At 39.9% G+C, this 26,179-nt stretch overlaps 1 protein-coding gene across 2 annotated transcripts in view; it reads left to right on the forward strand.

Moving 5' to 3' along the window:
• The window catches only part of LOC131032408 (uncharacterized), a 70,983-nt gene that overhangs the window by 19,980 nt on the left and 24,824 nt on the right, over positions 1–26,179 (forward strand). The window contains exon 5 of one of the 2 annotated variants that reach the window (XM_057963376.2): positions 18,268–18,332. The exons of the other annotated variant lie outside the window; for it this stretch is intronic. Within the exon in view, the coding sequence (XP_057819359.2) occupies positions 18,268–18,332 (65 nt within the window). The remainder of the gene's footprint in view (positions 1–18,267; positions 18,333–26,179) is intronic. 2 annotated transcript variants of the gene reach the window in all.

Genomic DNA, 26,179 nt, shown 5'->3' on the forward strand with positions numbered 1-26,179 from the left:
GATTTGGTTGTTAGTCACCCCACTAAGTAAGTGGTTCTTTGTATTAAGTTTTCCCAGTGAATAAGTGAAAGTGCCCCTGTAATTCACACTGAATAAGTGGATGTTTATTTATTTCAGTAGTGCATATGCACTCCACTGAATAAGTGGTATTGGCTGGCTTGCCAGCTAGAGTTTTACTTTGAGCTGCTGCAAGTTAATTTGATTTGTAGATCCTTTCATTGCATACTCTCACCTTGCCTATTTGGGGAATTGGGTGATCAAAATGTGAAATTGATATTGCATCATAATTTCATTTCTAGTTGCAATATTTTCAAAAAAAATCTAGGGTAGTTATCACACTTGCTTGTTTCTGCCTTTCTTGTTTTTTACCTTCCTTTTTTTTTGGTTTTTCCTTGGCATGTTGAGTATGTTGTCTTTTGTCAAACTTTTAGTGTTGGTCATTCAGGCATATCTTCTAAGGTACCCTCAAAACCTCGATATGCCTTGTCAGACTTTCATAGTTGTTCATCCCTGCATGCTTGCATTCATATCTTTGAAACTTTAATGTCAATGTGTGATGTGATCTTGACCTATCCCTCTAGCTCCACATCTTCCCCTTTTTATTTCTGTTTTATTTTCTTTCATTTTATCTTTTTCTTTTGACATATGCTCATGTGCTTTGGCGATTTAGAAACCCCCTTAGCAAGTGTTTGTGATCTAGGTCAAAGTTTTGTGAGTTGTAGTGTGAATGTTTGCATGCATTTGTTTGTTTGGTGTATTTCGCAAAGTTCTGGACCCATGTGTCGTGCCCTTCATTTTAACTAGGTAGAGTTTTCCCTTTCCTTGGTTTTCTTTCTTTGGTTTTGCTTTTCGTTTTCCTATCTATTTGTTTTGTCTCGTTTTGGTGCATTTTTATTTCACTTTGTTGTATTTTTTTTTCATTCATGTGTGTTTTTTACTATTTCCTTTGTGTTTGCATTTGTGTTTCTTCCTCCTGGGTTTTTCATTTGTGCCCTTGTTGGAGCTGGGAATTGTTTTTCTCTAATGGCATCATCATGATATCATCAGTTCATCAAATTTTCGAGGTTCATTATCTTGGTATGCTTTCATTTGCATCCCAAAATCTCCATGTATCTAGATGTCTATCGGCTTGTCAAGCCATTAGACCTCTAATTCTTGATAAACCTTACCCTATATCTTGGATTTTTCAAGGTGTCGGAGTTCTCCTTGGTGGTTTTCTCTTGTGACGTCATGTTGATGTTATCAGTTCTGATGAGGTTATGTTGATGTGATCAATCTATCAAGCTTTTGGGGTTTGTCTTTTTGTCTTGCCTTCATTTGCATCCCCAAAACCCTAACATTGGTGCTTTCTTAAGAGGTATTTAGGCATGAAATGTTTCTGTACTTAGACAAATTTATGCCTTGTCAACCCCCCTTGAGATTAACTTAGGGAAAAGCTAAAAACCTAATGATGGATGCATGGATGGGTCCCGACTACAAGGCCTGATGAGGTACCCATGCACCAACAAATGAAATCTCTTATAACTGAAGAAAAGGAGAAAATCACATGGGAAAAATAAAAAAACTCCTCTCCAAAGGAGAGAAAATGAAATAACTACACTAGTAAGAGAAGGATAGAAGGAATCAATGTGATCCCCCAAAAGTTACCTTTTCACCAATGCTTGGTTGGCGTTCCTTTTGAAGTTCAAAACCTTGACATACTTCAATATAATATTTTATGGAGTCAAAGTTTTGAAGTCTTCTTACTCTCATATCGAGTTATGGTCCTTCCTGAAGTCAATTCCCAACAACAATCTGATAGTGAATATTTTTTTAGGATCAGAGTTTTGGAGTTTTTTCACTTGGTTAGCATTCCTTTTGGAATCCAACCATGACATGCTTCAATGTACTAGCATATGCTATTAGCACGTCAAACTTCCCTACCTCAAAGTACTTGTTGGAAGGCATCCTCAATCTATGAACTTTGATACTCCTTGGGCTGCTTGTTAAAATTCCAAAATGACTGTTTTTAGATGCTTGAATATAATGATGTCTAATGGAATATGTTGGGATATTGGATTTCATTACAAGACAAGTTAATTAGAATTACTAATGGATTTCTTGTGTTATTGGATCAGACTTATTATTGAAGATACTGTTGATGCTAACAATGGGGTTGCTTGATTCTGATTCTAATCTAGAGTGCATTATATTTTCCCTAACATCAAAAATATATATCTATTGCAAATTATTTCTTAGGCCAACCTACCTTGGAAGTTGCAATTTTTTCCAAGTGTGAGTTTTAGAGGGCCCAAATTCCTTAATGTCTATAAATTCAAATTATTGGCTATGGATGAATCCTAGGACGACTTGCTAATATGCAAAATATAAATCACCTATATAAAAGGAGTGTCACTCATCATTTTTTTTAATAGAAAAAAAGAGCCTCATCATCTTAGATGGAAATTAAACCATCATACATGACTATATCAAGCCTAAATCTAATATTCCAAGCCTGGGAAACATAGAGAGAATGATACATAGTAGAATTCATTGGGATAAATCAGAATCTAGAAACTTTTGCAGGTCCTTTTAAGGCTTAGTCAACCGCCACTGAAGGAGCAATCCATAACAAAGAAGGTTAGAGTTGTCAAGAGCCCAATTTGCTAGCCTATCCTCTACTTTATTGCGTTCTGGGACCATGGCTGAATTGAAACTCCTGGAACTTGTCTTGCAAGCTTTGAATCTTCCCCAACTCTCTTTCTATTTGCCAAGTTTTGCTATGGAATCCCTTAGGATCAGATAAAAGGCTAATGATTACCTTTGGGTCAGATCTAATTTGTAGCAAAGTTGCATGGAAATAGATACGGATACGGTATTGGATACAGATATGGCCATTTTTTAAGACCCTCAATATGGATATGGTTGAAATGACATTCATAAAAAACACATGCACATATTTTTAACACAATTTTTTCTAAGTTATTAGAGGAGATTTTATTGCTTTAAAAGCAATATAGACAGATAATTGCTACATACATAATTATAAGTTGATTTAACAATTTACAATTTGCAAAAAATAGTAGAGTTGCATTGGAAGATAACCCAAAAAATGGGTCGCTGAAATAGAAAAATATTTCATTTGTGTTCCTCATTTAGTGTAGGTTTTGTTTGTGCCAAAAAAAAATTGTATGATTGAAGTTTTTTTAAGTTAAGTTTAGGAAGATTTACGTCAATTTTTTTAATCAAATTTTTTATATCGCACAATATCCAACATGGTTGAAAAATCAAGGATTTTTGGACACGTGTGGGTATGGTATCTGATGTGTATCCATGTTCTTATCGTACAGAGATACGCACACCCAGCAAAGGAGTATTCGTCTACTCTGATTTGTAGTTTTTGCCACCCAATTTTGAAAGGCTCTTATATTCCTTCATAAACAGCTTTGATCTCTGTTAGATTATTGGTTGTATGTCCCAATTTTTCAGCAAAGAAGAAGGCTAGATATTTATTTGAATATTTACCAATGCCTTATACTAACCTGTCCCAGATTGCCCCTTAAGGCACCATCCATGTTCAACTTACTATTCCCAAAAGGAGGAGTTGTCCAAGGTCTATCCAATTGATTTTTCTTTTGAGGTTGGAAGGCAGGCATTATTGAAGTCTTGGATTACAAAGAGAGTTGTTTACTTAAGGAATGCTGCTTATAAATTCTTAATGCGTTGAGTTGACCCTTTTGAGGCCATAATAAATTATCTATGTTACCCTGAGTTTTTGAGACGAGGGCGGAAGGGGATGGCTACATGAACATAGGGTAAATTAAAATACATTGGCGAATTTAAAATATTCATATGAAAACATCAATAAAGCATGCACATATACATTATATAACCTTAACATATAAGAACTAGCAGAATTCTTATGCCAAATTTGTGTTAAATTGAGAGTCAAAGTCAAATTGCTTATAGAATTCATTGTCAAAATTCACTGGTCAATATGCAGAATTTATAGGGAAGTCCCGTAGGCATCCCCTATCCCCGGGACAAGGATGTGTAATGTCCCCAACTTTGACCTTACATCATCAGTACTTCTTCAATTTTGTGAAGTCTCTAAAAGAGACAAAGTTGCAAAATGAATCAAGAGATCTTTATTGGAAGACATTGAATGAAGGATGAACGGCAAATGCATGGAAAGATATCAATACCAGTCACTTAACACTATCGATTACATAATCAATAAAGGATGCTTCTGATTAACTAATCGATACTCCATGACAAGAGACTTGTCGCTAAGACCAGATTTATTATGTTTGAGGATTGGTGTGATACTACCCAGGCCCGATCAATTATACATCGATGATAATTGGAAGCAAATTAAGTTTGAAGTCAGCAAGCATACTTGAAGATGATATATACAAGAATGATCGACATCATTATGTTGATTTCTCATCAAATGTTATCAATGCCAGGAGTAGTAAACAAATATCAATGATTACTAAGGATGAATAATACTATAGTCAGCGCTTGTTATGAGAAGAATATCAGTGGTAACGATAGTCAATGACGGTGATCAATTCATGAGGACAGCGATTAGTGAGAAGACTAATCGATGGTTTTGAGATGATTACGTTAGCAATATGGAAAGGTGTGATTAGTTAAGTTTGACCAAATGTAAGAAGAGATGCAATTTGTTTGTGTTGTGATACTTCTAAAGAGATGTAATTGGGAAGGGATGTGTCCTTTCATAATTCAAGGGGTGCATCCCTTCTATCTAGCAGGGTATAAGAGGAAGATCAAAATGGAATCATCGAACATTTCTTCTTTTATACATATCCAGTATTAGATCTGCTCTTTGAGCACATTGCCTCTCGGCAAATCAGTGGCAGAATTATCAAGATTGTAAATCAGACAGCCAGCATATTGCACATTCATCAAGATCAGATCGACACAGCAATACTATCGCTATAAGTGATAATTGAAGGCATTGCAGACAAGTATTAATCAGATATAGCAGTCATTATTCTAGTTGCAAGATATGGATATTTGTATTGATAAGCGATATCAATACATTGCATATTTCAGATTGATTAATTAGACAAAGCAATCAAATTGCTAAAAGCAATACCTATCGATTGCACAAGCATTCATAGCATATTTCATAAGTATATATATATATTAGGCATTGCTAAACATTCCATATCAATATTGCATAGGTACATATATTTATAGCAGAAAGAGCAACAGATATTTGATGAAACAACTTTTCTTGGTTTTCTTGGCAACTATTCGACAAAGTAAGTAGTAGGAATTGGGTAATTGTTCCGGCTTTCCTAGTTGACCAAAGAGGGACATTACAGGATGCCTGAAAAAAAACCCGGGGACGCACTCTGTAAATTATGCATACAAGATTTTGTGAAAGAATGATGGATCTCCTAATAGACTCTTGTATGGCTATTGTTCCAATTTTATGTAGTTCTGTTGATATGTCTTTTGTACACGACCAAACACATAATAAAATACCTAAAGGTACATTATCCTCTCTTGAACAAAGTTTCTCGATTGCTGAAGATCTTGCCCAAGGATCAGTTGGAGTAACTCCAAGGTTCTAATATGTAGGTTCTCTACGTGTGGATAAGCTCTTTGCGGTACGATGTGATTTTGCTGGAATCACAAGGGGACTTACATTTGATGACCTGAACGTTTTATTTGCTGGAATCACAAGTCCTATTTACTAACTGGAAGATAAAGAAATGGCAAAAGATACAAGGTTCAGGAAGTCTGCTCTAAGACCTAGAATGCGAGAAGATGAATGAATGACTAGGTGGAGTCCTACTGGGCTGGGTCTCACCATCAGGTTGAACAATTCAACACCAACTCAGTGCGATATTCTAAGGGATGTTTCAAATATGTCCAAATCGTACACCATCAGATACTGATCACCATTCAAGATAATGCGTGAACAACAGAGGTGTTATGACTCGGGATTAAGCTCGTTCTATGCCAGTTGACCACGCAAGGCGCTCTTACAGTCAGCAAAAGGTTAGTGGTTTGGACTAGGTGGATTCCATGCGAGTGCATTCAATAACTTCTTTCATTCAATTTAATTATCTATCATCTAAAATGAAGATTCAACAAGAGATCATGCATATTGCAAAGAAACAACACACGTCACCATAACTTCAATGAAAATGGAGTTTATTTACAATCAATGGCAACAATTTCTTGCCTTGTCCTCCTAATCTACTCTAATTGCTATTCTATCAGCTGACTATTCACTATTTCTAACTATTCACCCACTATTCACTATTAGCTAACTATTAACCTTTACAAATGAAGAGCCAGAGCTTTATATAGAGAACTCCTTTACAAAGTGACAGCTCTGATTGACTTAGAACCAATGGCTAGGATTGCAAAATAGAAACCCTAATTAGGGTTTGTTACAACAAACTTCCTTAGCCAATTAGAAAATTACATTCCAAGGGTGAGGACCAATAGGAAGCAGGGGTAGGTACATCGAAGTTTGTGTCGCCTCCAGTAAATTAGGTACATTGAATCTGGTCATGCTGAGGTGGACCAATCCGACTGGAAGAATGATGATTGGGATGCCACCTTGTCTAACGCTTGTGACTTGGTTGATCCTCTTCTGTCTTTTGACATGATGAATGATGTACTTCCTTTGCTTGACCAGGCTTCCTTATTGTCAAGTCTTCCTTCTCTAGTAGCATATCTTCGCCTGGAAGTGCTGGCAAAGTCCTTTCTTTGTCATCTTGTGAAAGAATGAAGTCTTGAGGTTAACTCGAACTCCTTGAACAGCCCTAGTCTTCCAATGCTTCAAAGAACCTTGAGTCTTCCCTTTTGCCTGTAGAACGTCCTTGATGACGATGGACCGGAAGAGGTCGTCCTTGTTCTGGCCTGGTCTTCTTTCATCTGCAAAACAAACCAAAAGATGATTAAGGACACATAATAAATTCATTCTAACATAGCATTTTCTACCTTAAATCGTCAACAAGAAGATATCAAAATGAAGTTTGCTCAAGATTCTCCCCAAGGACAGGCCCTATAAGAATTTCACTCTGGACCTTTTGAAAGGGTTAGGAGCGAAATTTGCATTCCTGGCCAATTTAGACCTCATTTCATCATAATCTCACAACTAGCCCTTTGCCTAGCTCAAACAGGGTAAAAAAATAGGAGTTTCAAAGGCTTTCGCTCTGGACCCTTTGGAAGGGTCAGGAGCGAAATTCTAGTTTAGGCTCAAGTTCTGTCACTCCTCCACTCCGAAATGTCTTCCAAGGCAAGCATACACTAGTCCTCTCTCCACCAAGGCCTGGGAATCCATCTCTTGACCTTCATCATGAGCAGGTTAGGTAAAATTGAGAATTTCGCCTTGAACCCTTAGGAAGGGTCAGGAGCGAATTTCTTCCCTTAGCTCAAAATACTTACTTCTTTCACTCACAATCCCCTCTAAGGCATGCTTGTGGCAATCTTTAAGTCCAATCCACCTTGATCACTGTCTTGGCCTAGCACAAATTTTGAAGAAAAAGGACATTTTTGTGAATTTCGCCCTGGACCCTTTGGAAGGGTAAGGAGCGAATTTCTAGTTTTAGGCTTGATCTTATGCTTCCTTTACCTCAATTCATCTTGCAAGGCAAGAATACCTCACTCCACCTTCAACCATGCCACAAGAATCCATGTTTTAGCTTCACCCAAGGAGAAAATAGTGGATTTGAAGAATTTTGCTCTAGACTCTTTGGAAGGGTCAGGAGCGAAATTCGTGTTTTGCTTGTTTTCCCTCACTCAACTCCATTCCTCTCACTTTGTTCTTACTTGATTCTCACCTTTGGATCTATCTCTCAACATAACAACACTTGCTTGACCTCAACATGGCTAAAAAGGAGAATTTCACTAAAAAACCATGGCCAGGGACAGAACCTATTTAGGATTTCGCCCTGGACCCTCTGGAAGGGTCAGGAGCGAAATCCTTATCCAAGCTTAAAATCTTCATTTCTGGAGGCGACAATCCATTCAAGGGCAATCCTAGGGGCATCTCCCAACTTCTCCCACCTTGGTCTAGGCTAAGCTTGGTATAAAAATGAAAGGAAAAGGTAGTTTTAAGGAATTTCGCTTTGAACCCTTTGGAAGGGTCAGGAGCGAAATTCATATTTTGAGCTTATTCTTTCATTCCTCTCACTTCCATCCACCTTCAAAGGCAAGGTCACGCCACTTCACACCCATCCAAGCCATAAAAACCAAGGATTTGACTTGCTTTGAAGGGAAAATAGGTGATTTTAGGAAATTCACTCTGGACCCTTTGGAAGGGTCAATAGCGAATTTCATGATTTGGCTCAATTCCTTCAAATTTGATAATCACTAGCAAGTCAAAGTCACACCTAAGGACACTTCCAATCCTAATTCACCTTGAACCACCCTAGACTTGGCATAAAGTTGAGGGAAAAGAGTGGTTTTGTGAAATTTCGCTCTGGACCCTTTGGAAGGGTCAGGAGTGAATTTCTCATTCTAGACTTGACTCTTCATCTTTTCAATCCCAATCTTATTTGCAAGGTAAAATTCCATCACTCTTCACCCAAGGAACAAGGTTTGAAGCCCAAGCATGGAAGCAAATGAGGTTAATAAAGAATTTCGCTCTGGACCCTTTGGAAGGGTCAGGAGCGAAATTCATGTTTTAGGCAAAATCTTCATCTTTCAAAGCGTCCAACTACCCCTCAAGGCAAGAACATACCAATCCACCCTCCAACATGCCAACGCCTAGCCAAAACAAGGAAGAAAATAAGAGCTATAAGGATTTTCGCTCTGAACCCTTTGGAAGGGTGTTGTGACCATTTCACACATCGCCCCATCGCAAATGGGGACCCCCTCTTTTTGCTTGTTTTTCGCTCGTTTTTGCTTTCGTTTTTAGGGTTTTGTTAGTTAGTTGGTTGTCTGGATTTAGGGCCAAGCCTTAGGGTTTTAAATTTTGCCTTTTCAAGCCAAAATCCAGTCGTTTGTTGAGAGCTTTTGAGCTTCCTTTTCTGGAATGCAAATTTTGAATGCAATGATTTCGCCAAAATAGTCTAATTTTCAATTGGAATGTTCATACGGAGCTTAAATTTGTCTAAGTGTTGATCGTCAATGTGAATTTTTGTCCGATTGAATATTTTGACCAAATTTTGACTTTTTGAATTTTGATCCTGGGCATTGGAATTGATTTGTTTTCGCCTCGTGAAGTGTTAAAATGTGAAAAATCTTGTTATTTTGGCCTCCAGGAGCAAAATCGCTCCTGTCCCTCAGTGAAGGACGGGAGCTCAATTTCAAATATCTCATCATCCTTGCAGAGTCCAGACAAATTTTACGTTTGAAGTGATGGAGAACGGCGAGATCTTTCCATTGAATATAAATTGAAGATTTTCATGAGCACAGAAATGCCTCCAGGAGGAAAATCGCTCCTGTCCCTCAGTGAAGGACCGGAGCTACAATTCAAATTTCGCCTTGTCCTTGCAAGATTTCGAGAGCTTAATGATTTGAGGACGTCCGAAGGAAGATGCTTTGCCAAATGAATATAATTTAAGATGCAAAAACGAAGGAGAATGACCTATATTGACCAGTTCGCTCCTGTCCCTCTCCAAGGGACCAGGGCGAGGTACCTTGTAGCTCTCGTCCCTCTCCCAGGGACCAGAGCGATTTCCTTCATTACGCAAAATCCAGACAAGGGTCAAGGCAAGTTTACGTTCAAAAACAAAGGAGAACATGAGATGAACGCATTGAATATAAATTGAAGATTTTTGGGACGTCCATACCAGTGTTAAATGCCTAGTTCGCTCCTGTCCCTCAGGAAGGGACCAGAGCGATTTTTGATATAATTGCTTTTCTTGCAAAGTTACAAATGACGTCAAGGCATGGATGAATGGAGTGGAGCATGACAAATCCATTGAATATAAATTTGGAAGGTGACAAAGTAAAATGAAGGCCACAAGAGCAAGTTCGCTCCTGTCCCTCTCCAAGGGACCAGGGCGATACAATGGTTGTATTGCTTCTTGTTCATGTTTAAACCGATCCAAGTCAAGACGAAGGGTGGCGAAGACATTTTAGGGCATTTTCATCAAGCGCAAGGTTGTAAAGGTCATCACATGGAAGGAATGTGCACTCTAAGACCCATATCGCTCCTGTCCCTCTCCAAGGGACCAGAGCGATATTTCCATTAAGGCATCGATTTCAAAGGACAAGCAAATATTAAGTTACCAAGAGGACTTAAAGGACGTCATTTCACGCAATGAAGATAATTGCAAGTTGGTAAAAACAAGAACAAGCTCGCAATGATGAACTTCGCTCCTGTCCCTCAGGAAGGGACCAGGGCGATGTTAGATGTATTGATCATTTTGAGCAAGATTTACGTAAGGACAAGATTTCGCAAAGTCTTAGAGGGTCCACGGAAGGGTAGAAAGGTGATGCATGAAGATTTCAAACGTTAAATAATCACCAAATTGGACCTAGGGATCATATCGCTCCTATCCCTCTCCAAGGGACCAGGGCGATTTGCTTTGGATTCCTTGTTTTGCTTTCAAGATCAAGCTAAGTCAAGACGCCCTAAGATAACATATGTTCCAAGGCATCGTTTGAAGATAATTCGCAAAGGTCTTGAACGTCCAAACATCGCCAAATAATGTAAAGACCTCACATCGCTCCTGTCCTTTGGACAAGGACCAAGGCGATATCAACAAAGGAGCACGCATAGGTCAAGGCCAGGCGAGGATAAGCAAGGTAAGGGACATCGTTGGGAAGACGTTGCAAAGGAGATCGAAGTTTAAAGTCGCCAAGATCAAGGAAAAATCATGGATCGCTCCTGTCCCTCTCCAAGGGACAAGGGCGATGGTCTCTTTAATACGTCCAAACACATAATGAAGACAAATGGAATAAGCGCGAAAGGAATGGGCATAGATGTTATTCGCCTTACAATGGAAGTTCGAAGGTCAAAGATACAAGATGAACGTGAAGATCATGGAGATCGCTCCTGTCCCTCTCCAAGGGACAAGGGCGATGTTAGGCAAAACACACGATATTCTTTGAAAATCACGTTAAGACAAGGACGCACAAGGTTTTAAATGACATTTGGAAGATGATACAAGGAAAGGATCGTACCAAGATGGAGAATTTCGAGCAAGAACTTTAGGATCGCTCCTGTCCCTCTCCAAGGGACCAGGGCGATAATGGTCATAAGATGCACTTGCTCGCACAAGAAAGAAATTCAAATTCGAAGGACCACCAGATGATCGATTTGGAACGTGGAAATGAAGGAGTTGAACGTTGAAAACGCAAGAATCAAGACCAAGATCGTGGATCGCTCCTGTCCCTCTCCAAGGGACCAGAGCGATGAGGTACGTCCCTTTATTTTCATATTTTTGGCGCCAAATTAAACAATTCAAATATCCTTAAATGCTAAATCGATTTAAAAATTGAAAATCTTATTTATTTAGCAATTAATATGGCGTTAATCTTTATTAATTATTTTTGCCTTTATTAAAATCGAAATTCTCATTTAAAAAACGCAAGGCATTAATAGTTAATTATTTAATTAATAAAAAATCGATTTCAAGCGCTCATTTAAGGAGGTCGGCCTTGTCATTTCATTGCAAATCATTTAAAAACTGGTTTTATTTTTATCAAGTCGGCCTAAGGGGTGAAGGATGAACGCGCTATATAAGGGGAGTGGAATTATCATTTTCTACCTCATTATTTTACCTTCCTTCATGCGAATTGAAAGAGGCGAATATAGTGCGAATATTATCCAAGGTGGCGTAGACACTTCAAAGGTAGTGCGAGTTTCATTCAACCAAGGGTGGCGCGCTAAGTTATCTAAAGGTGGTGCGATTTCAAACCAAAGGTGGCGCTAATATAGAGTGCGAATTACGTTGAAGACCAAGGGTGGTGCGAATTTGTAGACCACGTCCAAGGCGATAATTGAAGATCACATTCTCTCCGGAGGTGGCGAAGTCAATTTTGAGGAGATCATATCGAAGATTACTTTATACCTCAAATTTTGCCTAGGCGAATTTTGTTTTTGCATTCTAGAGTTAGCTCTCTATCGAGGTATGACGATTTAATTATTATTGCTTTTTTCATTCATCGTCATATTTCAAATTTTGAAATTTTGATTCTTGAATTTCTCTTGGTTCAATCGTTGTATTTTAGGAAATGATGAGTCTAGAGACTTATCATGAGGTTTCCTAAAATTTATCTCTCTTATTTACGTTATTTATTGCAAAATCTATTTCTTATAATGGAATGTTGTGTAGGTATGGCGACCCCAAAGGCGGGAGCATCCACCAGTCGCTCGGCTCTCATGAAAGAAGATCAGAAGACCGAAGAAGTGGAGACCAAGATCGTGTCTAAGTGGAGCAACATTGGAGATACCAACTTGGGGAACTTTAGCACGAAGAAGTTTCGAGAGGTCCCTTACATCGGCAAGCCATCACCTGTCGCCCGGAGAATAATAGAGAGTGGCATCATCAAGGCGGCCGGTTTTCCTCCAGCTATTCAGTGCCACGAGTTGATGATCGAGTGTGCCCGTCATTACAATCCACAGTCCAGGACGATTGTGTCCAATGAGGGAAACACTTTGGCGTACCTTTCAGAGGAAGCCATAAGTGAAGCTTTCCATCTTCCAGAGCACAGGGACATGATATACAAGAGCGTTGAAGGAGCCAGATCAGTGTACGATGATGATCCAGATGCTTGCCTAAGCATAATCAACAAGAACTGGCTACTTAAGAGTCGTCCCCGTCTGAGCAAAGTACCGAACACACCACACAGGATTGATTTCCAGGAGGAGTACAGAGATTTGATTACCATGCTCAACAGAATTACAGGAGCACCTCATGCCTTCTATTTTGAGAAATGGATGTTTTACTTCATCCAGGTGATTGTTCAAGGAAAGGGTACAATACATTGGGCTAGGATAATTAGCCATTGCTTAGACGTACAGTTGAGAAGACTCAGGGCTACTAAGTCCTTCCACATGAGTTCATATGTCATCTATGCCTTAATCAGGAGCGTTGAGTACGCAGGACTACCTCACAGAGGAGTGATTGGTAGAGGACCCGGCGAGGTCAGAGTTTGTGAATCCTATACCTACTTGCATCATCCACCAGGGAAAAACTACAAGTTAATCAATGATACTTTCACGATGAACATCACAAGGACGTTGCAAGGAGGGATTCACAACAGATTATCTCAGGATGCCCAGGAATTCATCAAGAGGTACGGTGCTTGGTTCATTCAGTTTCCCAAGTTCACTTACATTAGAGTGTATGGATGTCCTTTACCTCCATACATGTTGCCGAGGTACCCGACAAACAGAATTGTGTTACTTGAAGTAACAAGGCAGTTGGCAGCATACGTGAAGGCATTCAGACACAGACATCAGAATGGAGTTCAGGTACCTATTATTTTGGGTAATTCAGTTGAGGTATGTCCTAATGTCTTAGCCATGGATGATGCAGAGAAGGAGTTAGCCTTGTATCCTTTTTCATCTTTTGCTTGGAGGAATAGTTTTGATCCACTTGGACATTTAGAGGAGACGGTCGGTAGAAGATTTAGACATGAATACCAAATTGAAGATTTTATGATGAATCTCCTAGATGATCTCGAAGTGAAACGAAAGATACATTCTAGATTGCCTTTGGATTTCATCAGGAAATGTAAGATTTACAGAGTAGCCGACCAAGCTCAGGACAACGGCAGGCACATCCAATCTTCATATGATAGAGAAAGCAAGACAATAAGTTTGAATTGGAATGAGCCCGAGGCCGTGGATTTAGATGATTTGATGGCACCAGTCTTGTCTTGTACTCGTAGATGGGTAGACGTTCAGCATCAGAAGTTGAGAGAACAGGGCATAGCCATGTCTTTTACTTTGGAAGAAAAGCCATCCGAAGGTGGAGCCAGTGTTAGTGAAGGCAATCCTAATCCTAGGAATTCAGGTGAAGGTAACCTTCGATGTGCCAGTGAGGGCAATTTCCATTCGAGAGGTTCGAAGAGAAAGGAAAGATCAGAAAAGAAGGAGTCTTCCAAGAAAAAGCAAGGTGCCAACAAAGATCAAACACCAGGTACTTCTTCCAGGCCAGAGGATAGAACAGTTCGAGTGGAAGAGTCCATGGAATCGATGGTACAGAATGATAGACAGGAGGAAGGACAGGCACAGCATGTTTCATCCGATGGACCTCTCCAAGACTATGATTTAGATAATGATAATGAAGTGACATCTCCTCCCAGACAAGAAGAAATGGTACATAAAGAAATTCAAGTTCAAGAGACAAGATCTAATATCCCAGATTGGTTGAAGGAAAGATTGACTAAGGTGATCGTAATTGAGGACGAGGACAGTGCAATTGATTTAGAGAGCCTCGTGGGACGTTCACATATGACAACAGAGAAAAAGAAGGCTACAAAGATGTCCAAGATGATTCGAGATGAGACTGGATCTAGAAAACTGCAGATAGCTACACCGGCAGCAGACAAATATGAGGGTGAGATCCTAGCAGAAGACTATCATATACAAACTATTGAGTTAGGCCCATCCACAGCAGAGCAGACTTTAGATGATGCCACCGACACATTTGAGGCATTGAAGGACAAGTTTAGAGAAGAAGTAGAAAAGAATAGAAAGCTTGAGAAAGAGGTCGGTGCATGGAGGACATATTTCAGTCACATCAATGAACCTTTGGGACGTCAGGATCCAGTTAGATCACCATTGCAGGCATTGCCCCTTCAATCAATCAATGAAGCAGAAAGATTCAGGAACCTGGTCCAGCGTACATGTAGTTGGATGGATAGGTCTCACACGGTGGCCATAGAGTTTGTTACAAGGATGTCGAAGATCACCCATCAGGCTATCCAAGTTCTTGAGATTATTCACAGATTGATGGCAACAGTAGCTGCATTTGCCCATACCAAGGACGTTGTCATCCCTGTCTTGAAAGTTATAAGACACACATCCAGAAGAATTTTAGCACAAGAGAGGATCTTAGAAGGTGATTCTCACAGTTTGTTTCAGTGGTCAACCTTACTCCATATAAAGAGTGTTCTCTTTGAGGACATCAGTGTTAGATGTGGTCAAGTTGAGGAGGTGATCAATCCGATCCAGGACAGAGTATTTGAGGTACTTCGTACCATTCTTGGCAGAAGGATCGAGGTCGAGACAGATGTGGATTTACAAGAATTTGAGGATAGAATCAAGATCATCTTTCGCAAGGACGCAGATGTTACAGATGAACAGTATGATCAGATGTATGCCATCATGCTCCTGATTGATAAAACAAAGGAACTTGAACCTACTTGGGACACAGCTCTTCTAGATGCATTTGATCAGGTTATCCACTTAGAAGAGAGTATCAAGAATCTTCCCGAGATTCCAATCACAGAAATCGAAGGAATCGTGACAAAATTCATTGCATATGCTAAGAAAGAGAATTGGAAAGGGAATAAGATTCTAGATGAAAGGTTGTTACAGATGACATGACATCTTATTTCTCATTGGTTGATACCTCCTAGATTTTTGTGCCAAATTTAATATTTGGCTATGTATTTAATATTGTTCAGTAAAAAGGAGGTCATTTGTAACAAACCCTAATTAGGGTTTAGGTGTCATGATCTTGTTCATTGATTTGCTTTCAATCTGGACCTTTCATTGTAATTGGGGATGCTATTTATACCCCCATTTTTCATTTCAAGTGATAATAGAAAAATAGTGAATAGTGTGAGAGATAATAGTTGATAGAGAGATTAGAGTTGGAAGCAATTTCTATTTTGTAGCAAGATTGAGTCTTGAAGAGAGAAATTCAAGCAATTGTTGTATATGATGACTTGGAAATCAATAAAATATTGAAGTTATGGTGTTTTGTTGCAAATTTCATAAGTTATCTTCATGGTTGTTGGATGTACTTGAATCACGCTCAATCGAAGTAGTTTGTTAATTTGAAAGACTAAGTGTGAGATTTGATATTTGGTAGGATTCGCAATCCAAACCACTAGCTTCTTGCTGATTGTAGGAACGCCTTGTGTGGTCGACTGGAAAACATTTTGAGTCCTTAACCTTCAAGCATTTTCGTATCTAGGATATGTACCTTCGTAGTAGTGTCCTTGGTCTTTGATGCATTGAATACCATTATTACCTTAGAAGATCGCACTAATTTCAATTGAGTTGTTATCTTATGGCAAAATTGAAGTTGGTTGAATCTTGCCAAATCTCATTCATGCTAAGTCGTTCATAGGGTTAGGCTAGATTAGACTTCCTTAAACCCTGTCCTTTTTCCATTTTTTTGAAAGTTCCTTTTAGATTAGTAAAATCTTCGAGCTTTTGAATCCGTAAGACGCCTTGGAGGAAACAGCAAATCACATCATACCACTAAAAAGCTTGTCCACACGTGGAGATCCCACTAAAAGAACCTTGGAGTCTACCTAACTGATCCTTTTTGCAGATCTTCAGCAGTTAGAGACTATTTTCTCAAGAGAGGATAAGATGCCTGTCGGTATTTTATTCTGTGTATGATTGTGTACAAAATACACGTCAACAAAGGGTCAGGAGCGAAATCCTCTTTCCAAGTTGATTTTGCACTTCATTCATCCAATTCTTCCTCAAACGTAATCAATTCAACTTCCTTTCATCCTAATCAAGGCAATTCACTATCAAACTAGCTCCAGACAAGGTCACTCTAGGACCTAAGGCAAAAAAGAAGGCCAAATGGAGGATTTTGCACTAGACCCTTTGGAAGGGTCAGGAGCGAAATTCTCCTTCCAGGTTGATTTCCATAATTTCATCACCTCAAATCCTCCTCTCCAAGGTAAATATGCATCCAAGTTTTCCAAACCTTGCCTTAGAAGCTCCAAACTTGGTCAAGTTAAAGAGCAAAATGGAGAAAAAATGAATTTCGTTCTAGACCCTTTGGAAGGGTCAAGAGCGAAATTCTTGTTTTGGTAAAAAATCCTCCATTCTTTCACATTCTATCACCTCAAAAGGCAAAGACACATCATTCTCCTTCCAACTACACCCAAGGAACTAGGTTTGTGTGCAAACAAAGAGGAAAAAAGGTGTCTAGGGAGAATTTCGCTCTGGACCCTTTGGAAGGGTCAGGAGCGAAATTCACATTTAGGCTCAAATCTTGACTTCATTTCTCACATTTCTTCATCCAAACAAGTGTTTTGCCCTCAATAATGCCTGGGAATGAGTTAGTTCTAAGTTTGGGTCAAAGTAGAATGTCTTATGGAGAATTTCGCTTTGGACCCTTTGGAAGGGTCAGGAGTGAAATTTCTTATACTTTAAGTTATATTCCATATATACTGTCAGGATGTTTGAGAGTGGTTTTGGACCTCTAGGAGTTATAATGCAAAATCTAGTTTTTGGAGGATTCTTCAATTTTCCAGACTTAGTCAAATTTCAGGATCAGGATGACATTCCAGACTTAGCCAAATTTTAGGACATTTGAAGATCAAGATGACATTCTAGACTTCATCACTCACCAATTTGACCTAACTCGGACCTTCAAAGATGATATTCACTCACCAAGCTTCATTGACCTCCTGAAACTCAAACAAGACACAATTAGCAACAAGAGCAAAACTTTGTCCTAAGGAAGACTTTCAAAGATGACCCTAACCTGGAGCATCCACTGACTCACCCTAGCTCAAGCAGACCCTGCCATCCTACTGATCCCTCTGGCAACACTCAGCATGCAAAGGCTAATAGACAAAACCCTAAAAGACCCAGAAACAAACCCCGGAAAGCAAAAAAGTAGGGGTCCCCATTTGCAATGGGGGATGCGTGAATACGTCACAACAAGCTCTTATTTTAATTGTGTTGTTTAAAGTCTTGGAATCAATCTTTTCAACAGGCATTGTACTTTGCTTACACCTTCAACTAATCGCTTCTTACTTTATGCCATGCTTTGAAGTTTTGTAAGTTAATATCCCTTATGACGATACATTTTTAATTTAACTATAATATATTTTTTGCCTGTGACAAACTTCTGAAATGTTTCACTTTTGTTGTGGCAGCTTTATGTGGCTTGTAAGTGAAATAAGAGTAGGATGATCATTTGTAGTTGCCAGATTCTTGAAACTTTTTTCATTTTTGAACATAGAATGTTGGAACACGACTCAAAGGCCCATCAGCAATGATTAATTTCTTGTATTGTGATTTGAAGATTGGTATAAAGGGTTTACTAGTTCTGGTTTTTGCTATAAGCTATTTCACTGGTTTCTATTTTTTTTTTTCTAACTCCAATTTTCTTATTTACTTGGCAGCTTGGTGCGAGGTATCAACTTTTTGGTCAGGAATGCTCAACATGAAAGCTTTGAGCATCCTATAGGTATTTTTTTCCGTATTTTGATCACCTAGCTTTTGGCAAGCATGTAACCTTTTTCTCAATGTCATGGTAAAAAGAATGTACACACAACTATGCAGTGTCTTGGGAAGGATACTCTATGTAGTGCTTAATTATAGTTGAAAAATCATTGTGCATAGTCAATTGTTCATCAACGGATATGTTTTAAGTTTGCATATGCTTGTTTCAAGTGGAATGGCAATAGAAAGAGACTTTTGTTTTTTTCCATCAATGACAATGAAAATCAATGGAAATTTGTGCAAGAATAGAAGTAACAAAACCAAATCTATTTATAGTGGATTGAATGAAAATGATAAGCATTTAAACTAATGTTACATCTTGGAGCTCTTGCAAGAGAGTTTACAGCGTAGCATTTAATTTCAACTTTATTAATAATCTAAGAGAAAAGGTATAGTGAAGTTGATTCTACAATGTTACAGCCTACTTTCCCTTGTGGAAAGGTTTTAAGTGTGTTGAGACTTGGAAAGTCTTTGTGAGGACTTGCAAACCCTCGTCTGATTCAGGCTGAGCAAGTCTGCAGCCTCAATTCATAGACTTTGCCAAGTCTGAAAAAATTAGAAAATCAACTTTATTTTTTTCAAAACACATTAAAGTTATTTGTAAATTTAGAACTTTTGACTAAGTTTTTCTACGAGTCTAAATCAAAAAGCAGCTTGTCAATTTTTTCCCACGTCAAAGTTTGAATACTATGATTCATTAATTAGCATAAATGTTTGAAATAAGTTATTTAATTTAATTTGGATGCCCTATTTCTATCCTTTGGCATAGGCTACTCATGTGAATCCAAACTCAGTTAAACTACACACGCTTATTCTTCATACCTGTTGGTGTCTGTTTTATCATCTACCAAACATTAGGATAGGATACCCGAAGGTATTCTATCCTCTCCTGAAAAATCACTACTGATTCCAAGGTCTATATGTGTGAACAAGCGACTTTAGTGGAATAGCTTCTTGAGTAGTGTATGCTGAAATTTTCAAGGGGGGACTTATGTTTGACAAGTATTCTTTTATACTTCTGGACTTAGATGGATTTTAGCAATTTAGGCTCTTCTTTTTTGGGGGTTTTCTAGGATTTAGACTTTCAAAAGAAAGGGAAAAAGAGATAGGGTTCAGGAAGGCTAATCTAATACTACGAATTCTGGAGACGGTATCAACTGGATGCTTTCGAGGAACCAAACCTTGCTTCGCCACACTAGGGACAGCTACACAAGGCCGGTGCAATCTTCAATGGGTTGTGCTTATGATCGAGATGTTGGGATGCACAGGGGATGGGCTCAGACTAACTTTGCACGGTGGAATGGAAATCATCCATTTACCAAAAGTATGAGCGGAAATACACCATCAATTGATACTTATCAAATCCTTCATTCAAATTAACAACAATGAAAGCAAATCTAAATTATTTCTAACTAAGTGTTGAGGCAATTGAAACCATGCAAATCATTCAAATAATAGATATTACAAAGCAGCGCACATGCAATATATTATCTGGAAATGACCTTAAGCAACAATACATCAAAAACCTCACCCTTTGCAAATGAGGGGAGGCAACCTTATATAGTTTCTCAAAAATAACTGAATGGCCGAGATCAAACAATGATCAAGGGCCAAGATTGAAAGTCCTAAACCCTAATTAGGGTTTCCCGAAATATTATCAGTTCAAGCAAATGAAAGAGTGACAAGTGGCGCAGTTGCTAATTTTACTGAGGTGAGTGGCCACTTTCCTCTTTCAGAGATTCAACGTATTTGGACGCCACGAGCTTGACCTCCTCTATGGTGACACTTGGCAAACCGCCAATTTGGAAATCGACGAGATCCACATCGTCGGCGCACGTAGCAAGGATGCCTTCCCACTCCACTGCCTAGGTGAGGAAGTTGTCATCGATGGAGAGGAAGTTTGCAATCTTAGAAAGATCGCCTTTGTCAATCATCCCTGAATCTCGGAAGAAGCTTGTCTGAATCCTGGCTCTCAGGTTCTCTGCTTGTAAATGCTTCTCCCTTAGGCTTTCCTTCTGCCAGATCTCTGACGCCACCCAGAATACCTTGCCCAGGATCTCTCTAACCCTTGCCTCTGTCTCGAAACACTTGGTCTCGGATTTCTTCAGGACTTCAATCCGAGTGACCAGAGTATAGTACCACGTGCCGAAGTCATACTTGTCTCCTGTCTGTATGATGCCTGCATCCACTAAGCTCTTCTTTGACATGCCTCAGATAACCTTTAGGTGAGGGAGTATTTCATTCTGAATTTCATCCACTTCTTCCCAATTGGATGATAGATCCTGGATACGATCAATCAACAAAGAAGTTGCTTCATGCGCTGATACTAAGTTTTCTACCAGGGTGTCAGCACGTATCACAGCATCTGAAATCCACTCCTTTTCTTGATTGTACGATCCCTTCGTCTCATCATAGTCCTTCATTGATCCTTGTTGAAGAGGCTGTGGTGGAGTAGCTGGGACTTCATGGTTGAGCGAGCTGGTAAGATGGAGAACATACTTCCTCCACTGATGGTTCTCTTCCTCCACTTTCTTTCTCTTTTCTTTCTCATGAGCCAGCCATGTCTTTAGAACATTACAGGAGTCGTCAAAATATTGGACCTACCGGTCGTGGGTAGGCTTACCCATCTCTATGGTGGTGATCTTGTAGTCATCTGCGGTGACATTGTCCCTAGTCTCCCTTCTTTGGGCACTGCTATCTGGACTGTCCTGAATCCGGCACTGTCTCTCTGAATCAGGGAGAACTTCCTTGCTGGTTTGGGCGGTTTAGCTGCGGCAGGCTCATTCACCTTCTCTAGGAATGCTGCGGTAGCCTCCTCGGTTGAGTGGACCTCCTTGGGAACCTTGGCCTTTATTCTTGCTCTCAACCAATCAGGAATGGTTGATTGTTCTAGGGTATTCCAATCAAACTCATCGTCTGCTTCTCCTGGGTTCACTGGTATGCCATCCAAGAAAATTATAGGGGCTTCATCCTGCCCCCTGTCTGGAATTCGGAAGACCTTCTCCATCACTTCCTCAACTAGCCGAGAAAGCACTCTTACTTCATCATCACTCACATAGATATTTATCTCTTGTTCCCCAATTGTACTCTGATCAGGCGCAATGGAAGCAGCACTTAGGATGGAGTGACTTTCGCTGGATTCTCTTCTCTCACCTACAACCCTTTTCCCTGTGCACTTTGTGGAGCTTCCACCCAACTCCTTTCTCTTTTGAGATCCAACACTTTCCGGATTCCGAGCATCACCGACGGAGGTACAAGGGTGGACGGACAGAGTATCATCCACTCCCATTAATTCATAAGTTAGAACCATACCTTTGGCCCTTCAACTGTTTTGTCTTTTCAGAGGCCCACCACCTTGAGTATTCAACTACTGACCTCATGAGGTCTGCTAGGTCTGATTTTTCTCCCTCTGTCTAATCTATCAAGACCAAAGGTTCATTCTTCATCTTCTCAAAACCCGGCTGCTGAAGTTCTAGGCTTTCTTCCACCTGATCGGCAACTTTGAACACTTCCGTTGCTCTCACCATACTTAGAGGAATTCTTGACCAGAACCTCTTCCGAATCTCGAAACTATCGGCTGCATTAGCCCAATAGTCTTCTAGATCTAGTCTGTGCTCAAACATTGTCCCTTCGATCTTCTTTATCCTCTGGAATGGATCGAAATCTTTTCTTGCCTTGTATTGGTAAAAGGGATACCAGGCCAGTTCTTTCTCAGCGGTAGCTGCAGCTTGTGATGATGGACATGTTTCCAGCCCATTACCAATTGTAAGTGAGGATGTGCCTGCCTTCTTCTGCTTATCCCTTTGAATCACTATATACTCCTCCAATTGTCTCACAACCTCGAGCAACACCACTCGGTTGGTAGGGTAAGTTGGAAGCTTGTATGGAGGACCAAAGAATCCCTGAATTCGGAGGTAAGTGAACTTTGGATATTGGATGTACCAACACCCGAACCGACCGATAAAGTCCATAGACTCTTGAGAGAGCCTTTGGTGCAGGCCACCTTGAAGGGTCCGGGTAATGTGCATCAGGAAGGCATCATTCACCCTTTTGAAATGGAACTTTTCCTCCATATGGAGCTGGGGATAGCAATCATATACCAAGAATTGGTTCTCCTTGTTCCCAACTTCTCCTCTACAAGTGAGACCTCTGTACCTGTAGGTCCTGGCTAAAGAATAGAACAAGTAAGAACTCATGAAGAAAGTCCTATTTGCCTCCAGATTCCTTAGCTGGCTGTCTAAATTGTCACTGATCATACGGGCCCAGTCTATCATTTTTACTCCATTGATTATTTCATTAATGAAATAATACATCCAAGGTTCGAATGGAGCTCCCTGAGGATTTCCTATTATTCTATTGAGCAAGACGATCATGTCCCCAATGTCCTCCTTGAAGTATGCTCGTACTAGGCTCTTTCTCTGGAGTTTAGAGGTGCCCTTCCTCAACTTGTCTAACCAAGAATGATTAACTATGGCATCATATTCTTCTAGGTGATCATGGTATAGACTGTTAGCTTCATCCTTGGTCATATATTCTGTGTTGTGGTACTCAGGGATCCTGAAGGCCTCTCTGATGGCCTCATCGCTGACAATTGCCAACACTCTTCCATTGGGTGCAACAATATCCTTACTGATGGGGTTGTAGTGTTTGGCACATTCAACTACTAGTTCATTGCACTGCATGGTGGGGAGGAAACCGGCAGCGTGCATGATACCACTCTTCATCATTTTCCACGCAATGGTGGTAGGCACAAGGTTGTCCAGACCAAACATTCGCTTCTTAAACTCCCTCAGATTGATGTGTCCGAGGTTGGTGTCGCTGATGTTCTTCCACTTGGAAGTCATCCTTGACTTAGGAGGAGCATCTTTATCTACCTGGAACTTAATGGCGCTCAAGACTTGCAGATTAATGATAAAAACTTTAAGTTGGAAAAAATTCTGCAGAATTTTGAAAAAAAGTAACGGGGCCGTGAAATGGCTAAGTGTTGGAAAATTTTCATTTTTTCACTCTCATTACTTAGCCACCAAAGTTGAATTTTCACCTCCAGACCCTCAGCCTTGAAGCTGGTTGAAGTCCCCATCAAGTGTTAAAACTTTCGAAATTTTTTTTTTACTTAGCCAAAAAAGTTGAATTTTCACCTCCAGACCCTCAGCCTTGAAGCTGGTTGAAGTCACTATCAAGTGTTTGAAACTTTCAAAAATTTTCATACTTAGCCAAAAAGGTTGAATTTTCACCTCCAGACCCTCAGCCTTGAAGCTGCTTGAAGTCCTCATCAAGTGTTAAAACTTTCGAAACAAAATTTATGCTTAGCCAAAAAAATTGAATTTTCGCCTCCAAAATCATTTATTAAATTCTAGAAAAATATTCAGAAAATTCACAATTTTAATTTTACCTCTGACTTGGCTAGGCTTTTCTCCAAAATGTTGAGAAAATTCAGAAAAGATGCCTTTCTCCAGAAATTTGTAAGCCTTCTGCCAAAATATTATCCGACTTCCAGCAATATCTAGAATTTCCTCCAGATGATCGTCAAACTGACATACTTTATTAAGCTCTCCTTAGTAATTTTGAACTTCTTGGTGTAATATTGAATTTGATAATGAAGTATTTGTAGACAAGTTTTAAGAAAACCCCTAAAATCATCCAACTCATACTAATTCTAAAAAAAACTTTCCATTTTGATTTAAGTTTGAAGATATTCATTAATCCTCCAATATTCCCTTTCAAAAAAAACTTTCCATTTTGAATTAATATCTCAATAAATTTTTAATATTCCCTCAATATTCTCAAAAAAAACATTCCATTTTGGATTTATTTTGAGGATTTTTTTTTATTTAGATATTTCTTCATTTGGATTTAATTTTGAAATCTCTGTGGATTTTTGTTACATCATGTTGACCTTGTTTGACCTTCCATGTGTAGGTTGATTTTTTGAATTTTATTTCCATCCTTTTCAAATCTTGGCGAATTAGCCAACCTCTCCCAGGTATGGCGGACTTTGTCTAGAACTCCTTTGTGGCCTCTATTAACGTGAAAAAATTTTAACTAAGGCATTGGGGCGGACTTTGATGTTGACTCCTCCATGGCCTCCTTTACCTTGGCGGACTTTGTAGTAGGCACCTTCCTACCTTGCTCTCTTACTTTGGCGGACTTGGGAGAGGGCTCCTACATGACCTCCATCTTGGGCGGACTTTGGTGGTCTCTCAACTTGGGCGGACTTCTATCATCTCTCCCACCTTGGGCGGACTTTGGAGACACCTCCTCATGACTTCTTCAACTTTGGGCGGACTTCAACCTTAGCCCCTTCATGGTCTCCTTCTCCCTTGGGCAGACTTCAAGCTCACCTCCTTCATGACTTCTTCATGGCTGGGCGGACTTTGAGGTTGCCTCTTTATGGTCTCTTCATGGCTGGGCAGACTTTGGAGTAGGCACCTTCCTTGGCGGACTTTGGCTTGGACTCTTCATGGCCCCTTCAACCCATGGTGGACTTTGACCTTAGCACCCATGTGACCTCTATAGACTTGGGTGGACTTCAAGCTTAGCCCCCACATAGCCTCCATCTCCCTTGGGCGGACTTCAAGCTCACCTCCTTCATGGCCTCTTCATAGCTGGGCGGACTTTGGAGTTACCTCCTTCATGGCCTCTTCATGGCTGGGCGGACTTTGACCCTTGCACCCACATGATCTCCTAAGGCTTGGGCGGACTTCAACCCTTGCTCCTCCTTGGTCTCCTAAGCCTTGGCGGACTTTAACCCATGCTCCTCCATGACCTCTTTAGGTGGGGCGGACTTCGGGCAAGGCACCCACACAGCCTCTTAAGGCATGGTGGACTTTGATGAGAGCACCCACACAGCCTCCTAAGGCATGGCGGACTTCATGCAAGGCTCCTTCATGGCCTCTTCAACCTTCGTGATGGGGTTTGAACCTGCGGAAACACTTCAAAACCCTTGTTAGCCAGACTTAGAAGAATTTTCGAAGAAATTTCAAAATTTCACAATTGAATCTAATTTAATCGGATTAACTTGAAATTTGAAATCCGTGCTTAGGTGGATCATCTGAAAAAGCAAAAAGCCTAAAATCTAGGGATTTTAGCTTTTTAGGTCAAAACTTGGAATTTTCGAGATTTGGTCGGAGTTGGTCAGTGGTGCAAGTGTAAACCCTAGGTTTGCATCCCGAAAAAGCAAAAAGCAGACATCCCTAAAAAATAGGAAAAACTTTCTAAAAATAGCCATACCGGGGATCGGGCTAAAAATGCCAAAAACGAAACTTCCTAAAAAATAGGAAAAAGCAAAAAAGCAAACTTTCTAAAAATAGAAAGTTGTCCAAATTCGTCCAAATCAATTGCGATCTTCGTCCTTTGGCCTCTCTAAGCACTCTGGTGGTGTTCACACTACGGAATCACATAACTTGCAAAAACCAACTTTCAATCGTCAGGGCCTGAAATGCTTTGAACTGGACAAGGCTTGGTGAAACTGCAGCAAAAGGTCACAGGACACTAACAAAATCCTAGAAAGCAGGAAAAGAGAGGGTCCCCATTTGCAATGGGGCGATGTGTGGAAAAGGTCACAACAATACCCGAGTTAAGGAGTGATTACCCTCCTTCCTCTTGCCTCATTATTGACCATGCATCAAGTATTAGTATTCCTCGGATCCTATCCAGAATTTACCTTTATCCAAAGCTACCTAGAACAATCTCTGATCTGCCAGTGGAGAATCAGAGCTATGTAGACCCCAATATCAAAGGTATCCAAGAGAATGATGGTACCATTCAATATGTAAGGAAGGAACTCAGAATGGAAAGCTAGATGGGGCTAAA

This window comes from Cryptomeria japonica, chromosome 8 (genome assembly GCF_030272615.1).
Source record: "Cryptomeria japonica chromosome 8, Sugi_1.0, whole genome shotgun sequence".
Lineage (NCBI taxonomy): Eukaryota > Viridiplantae > Streptophyta > Pinopsida > Cupressales > Cupressaceae > Cryptomeria > Cryptomeria japonica.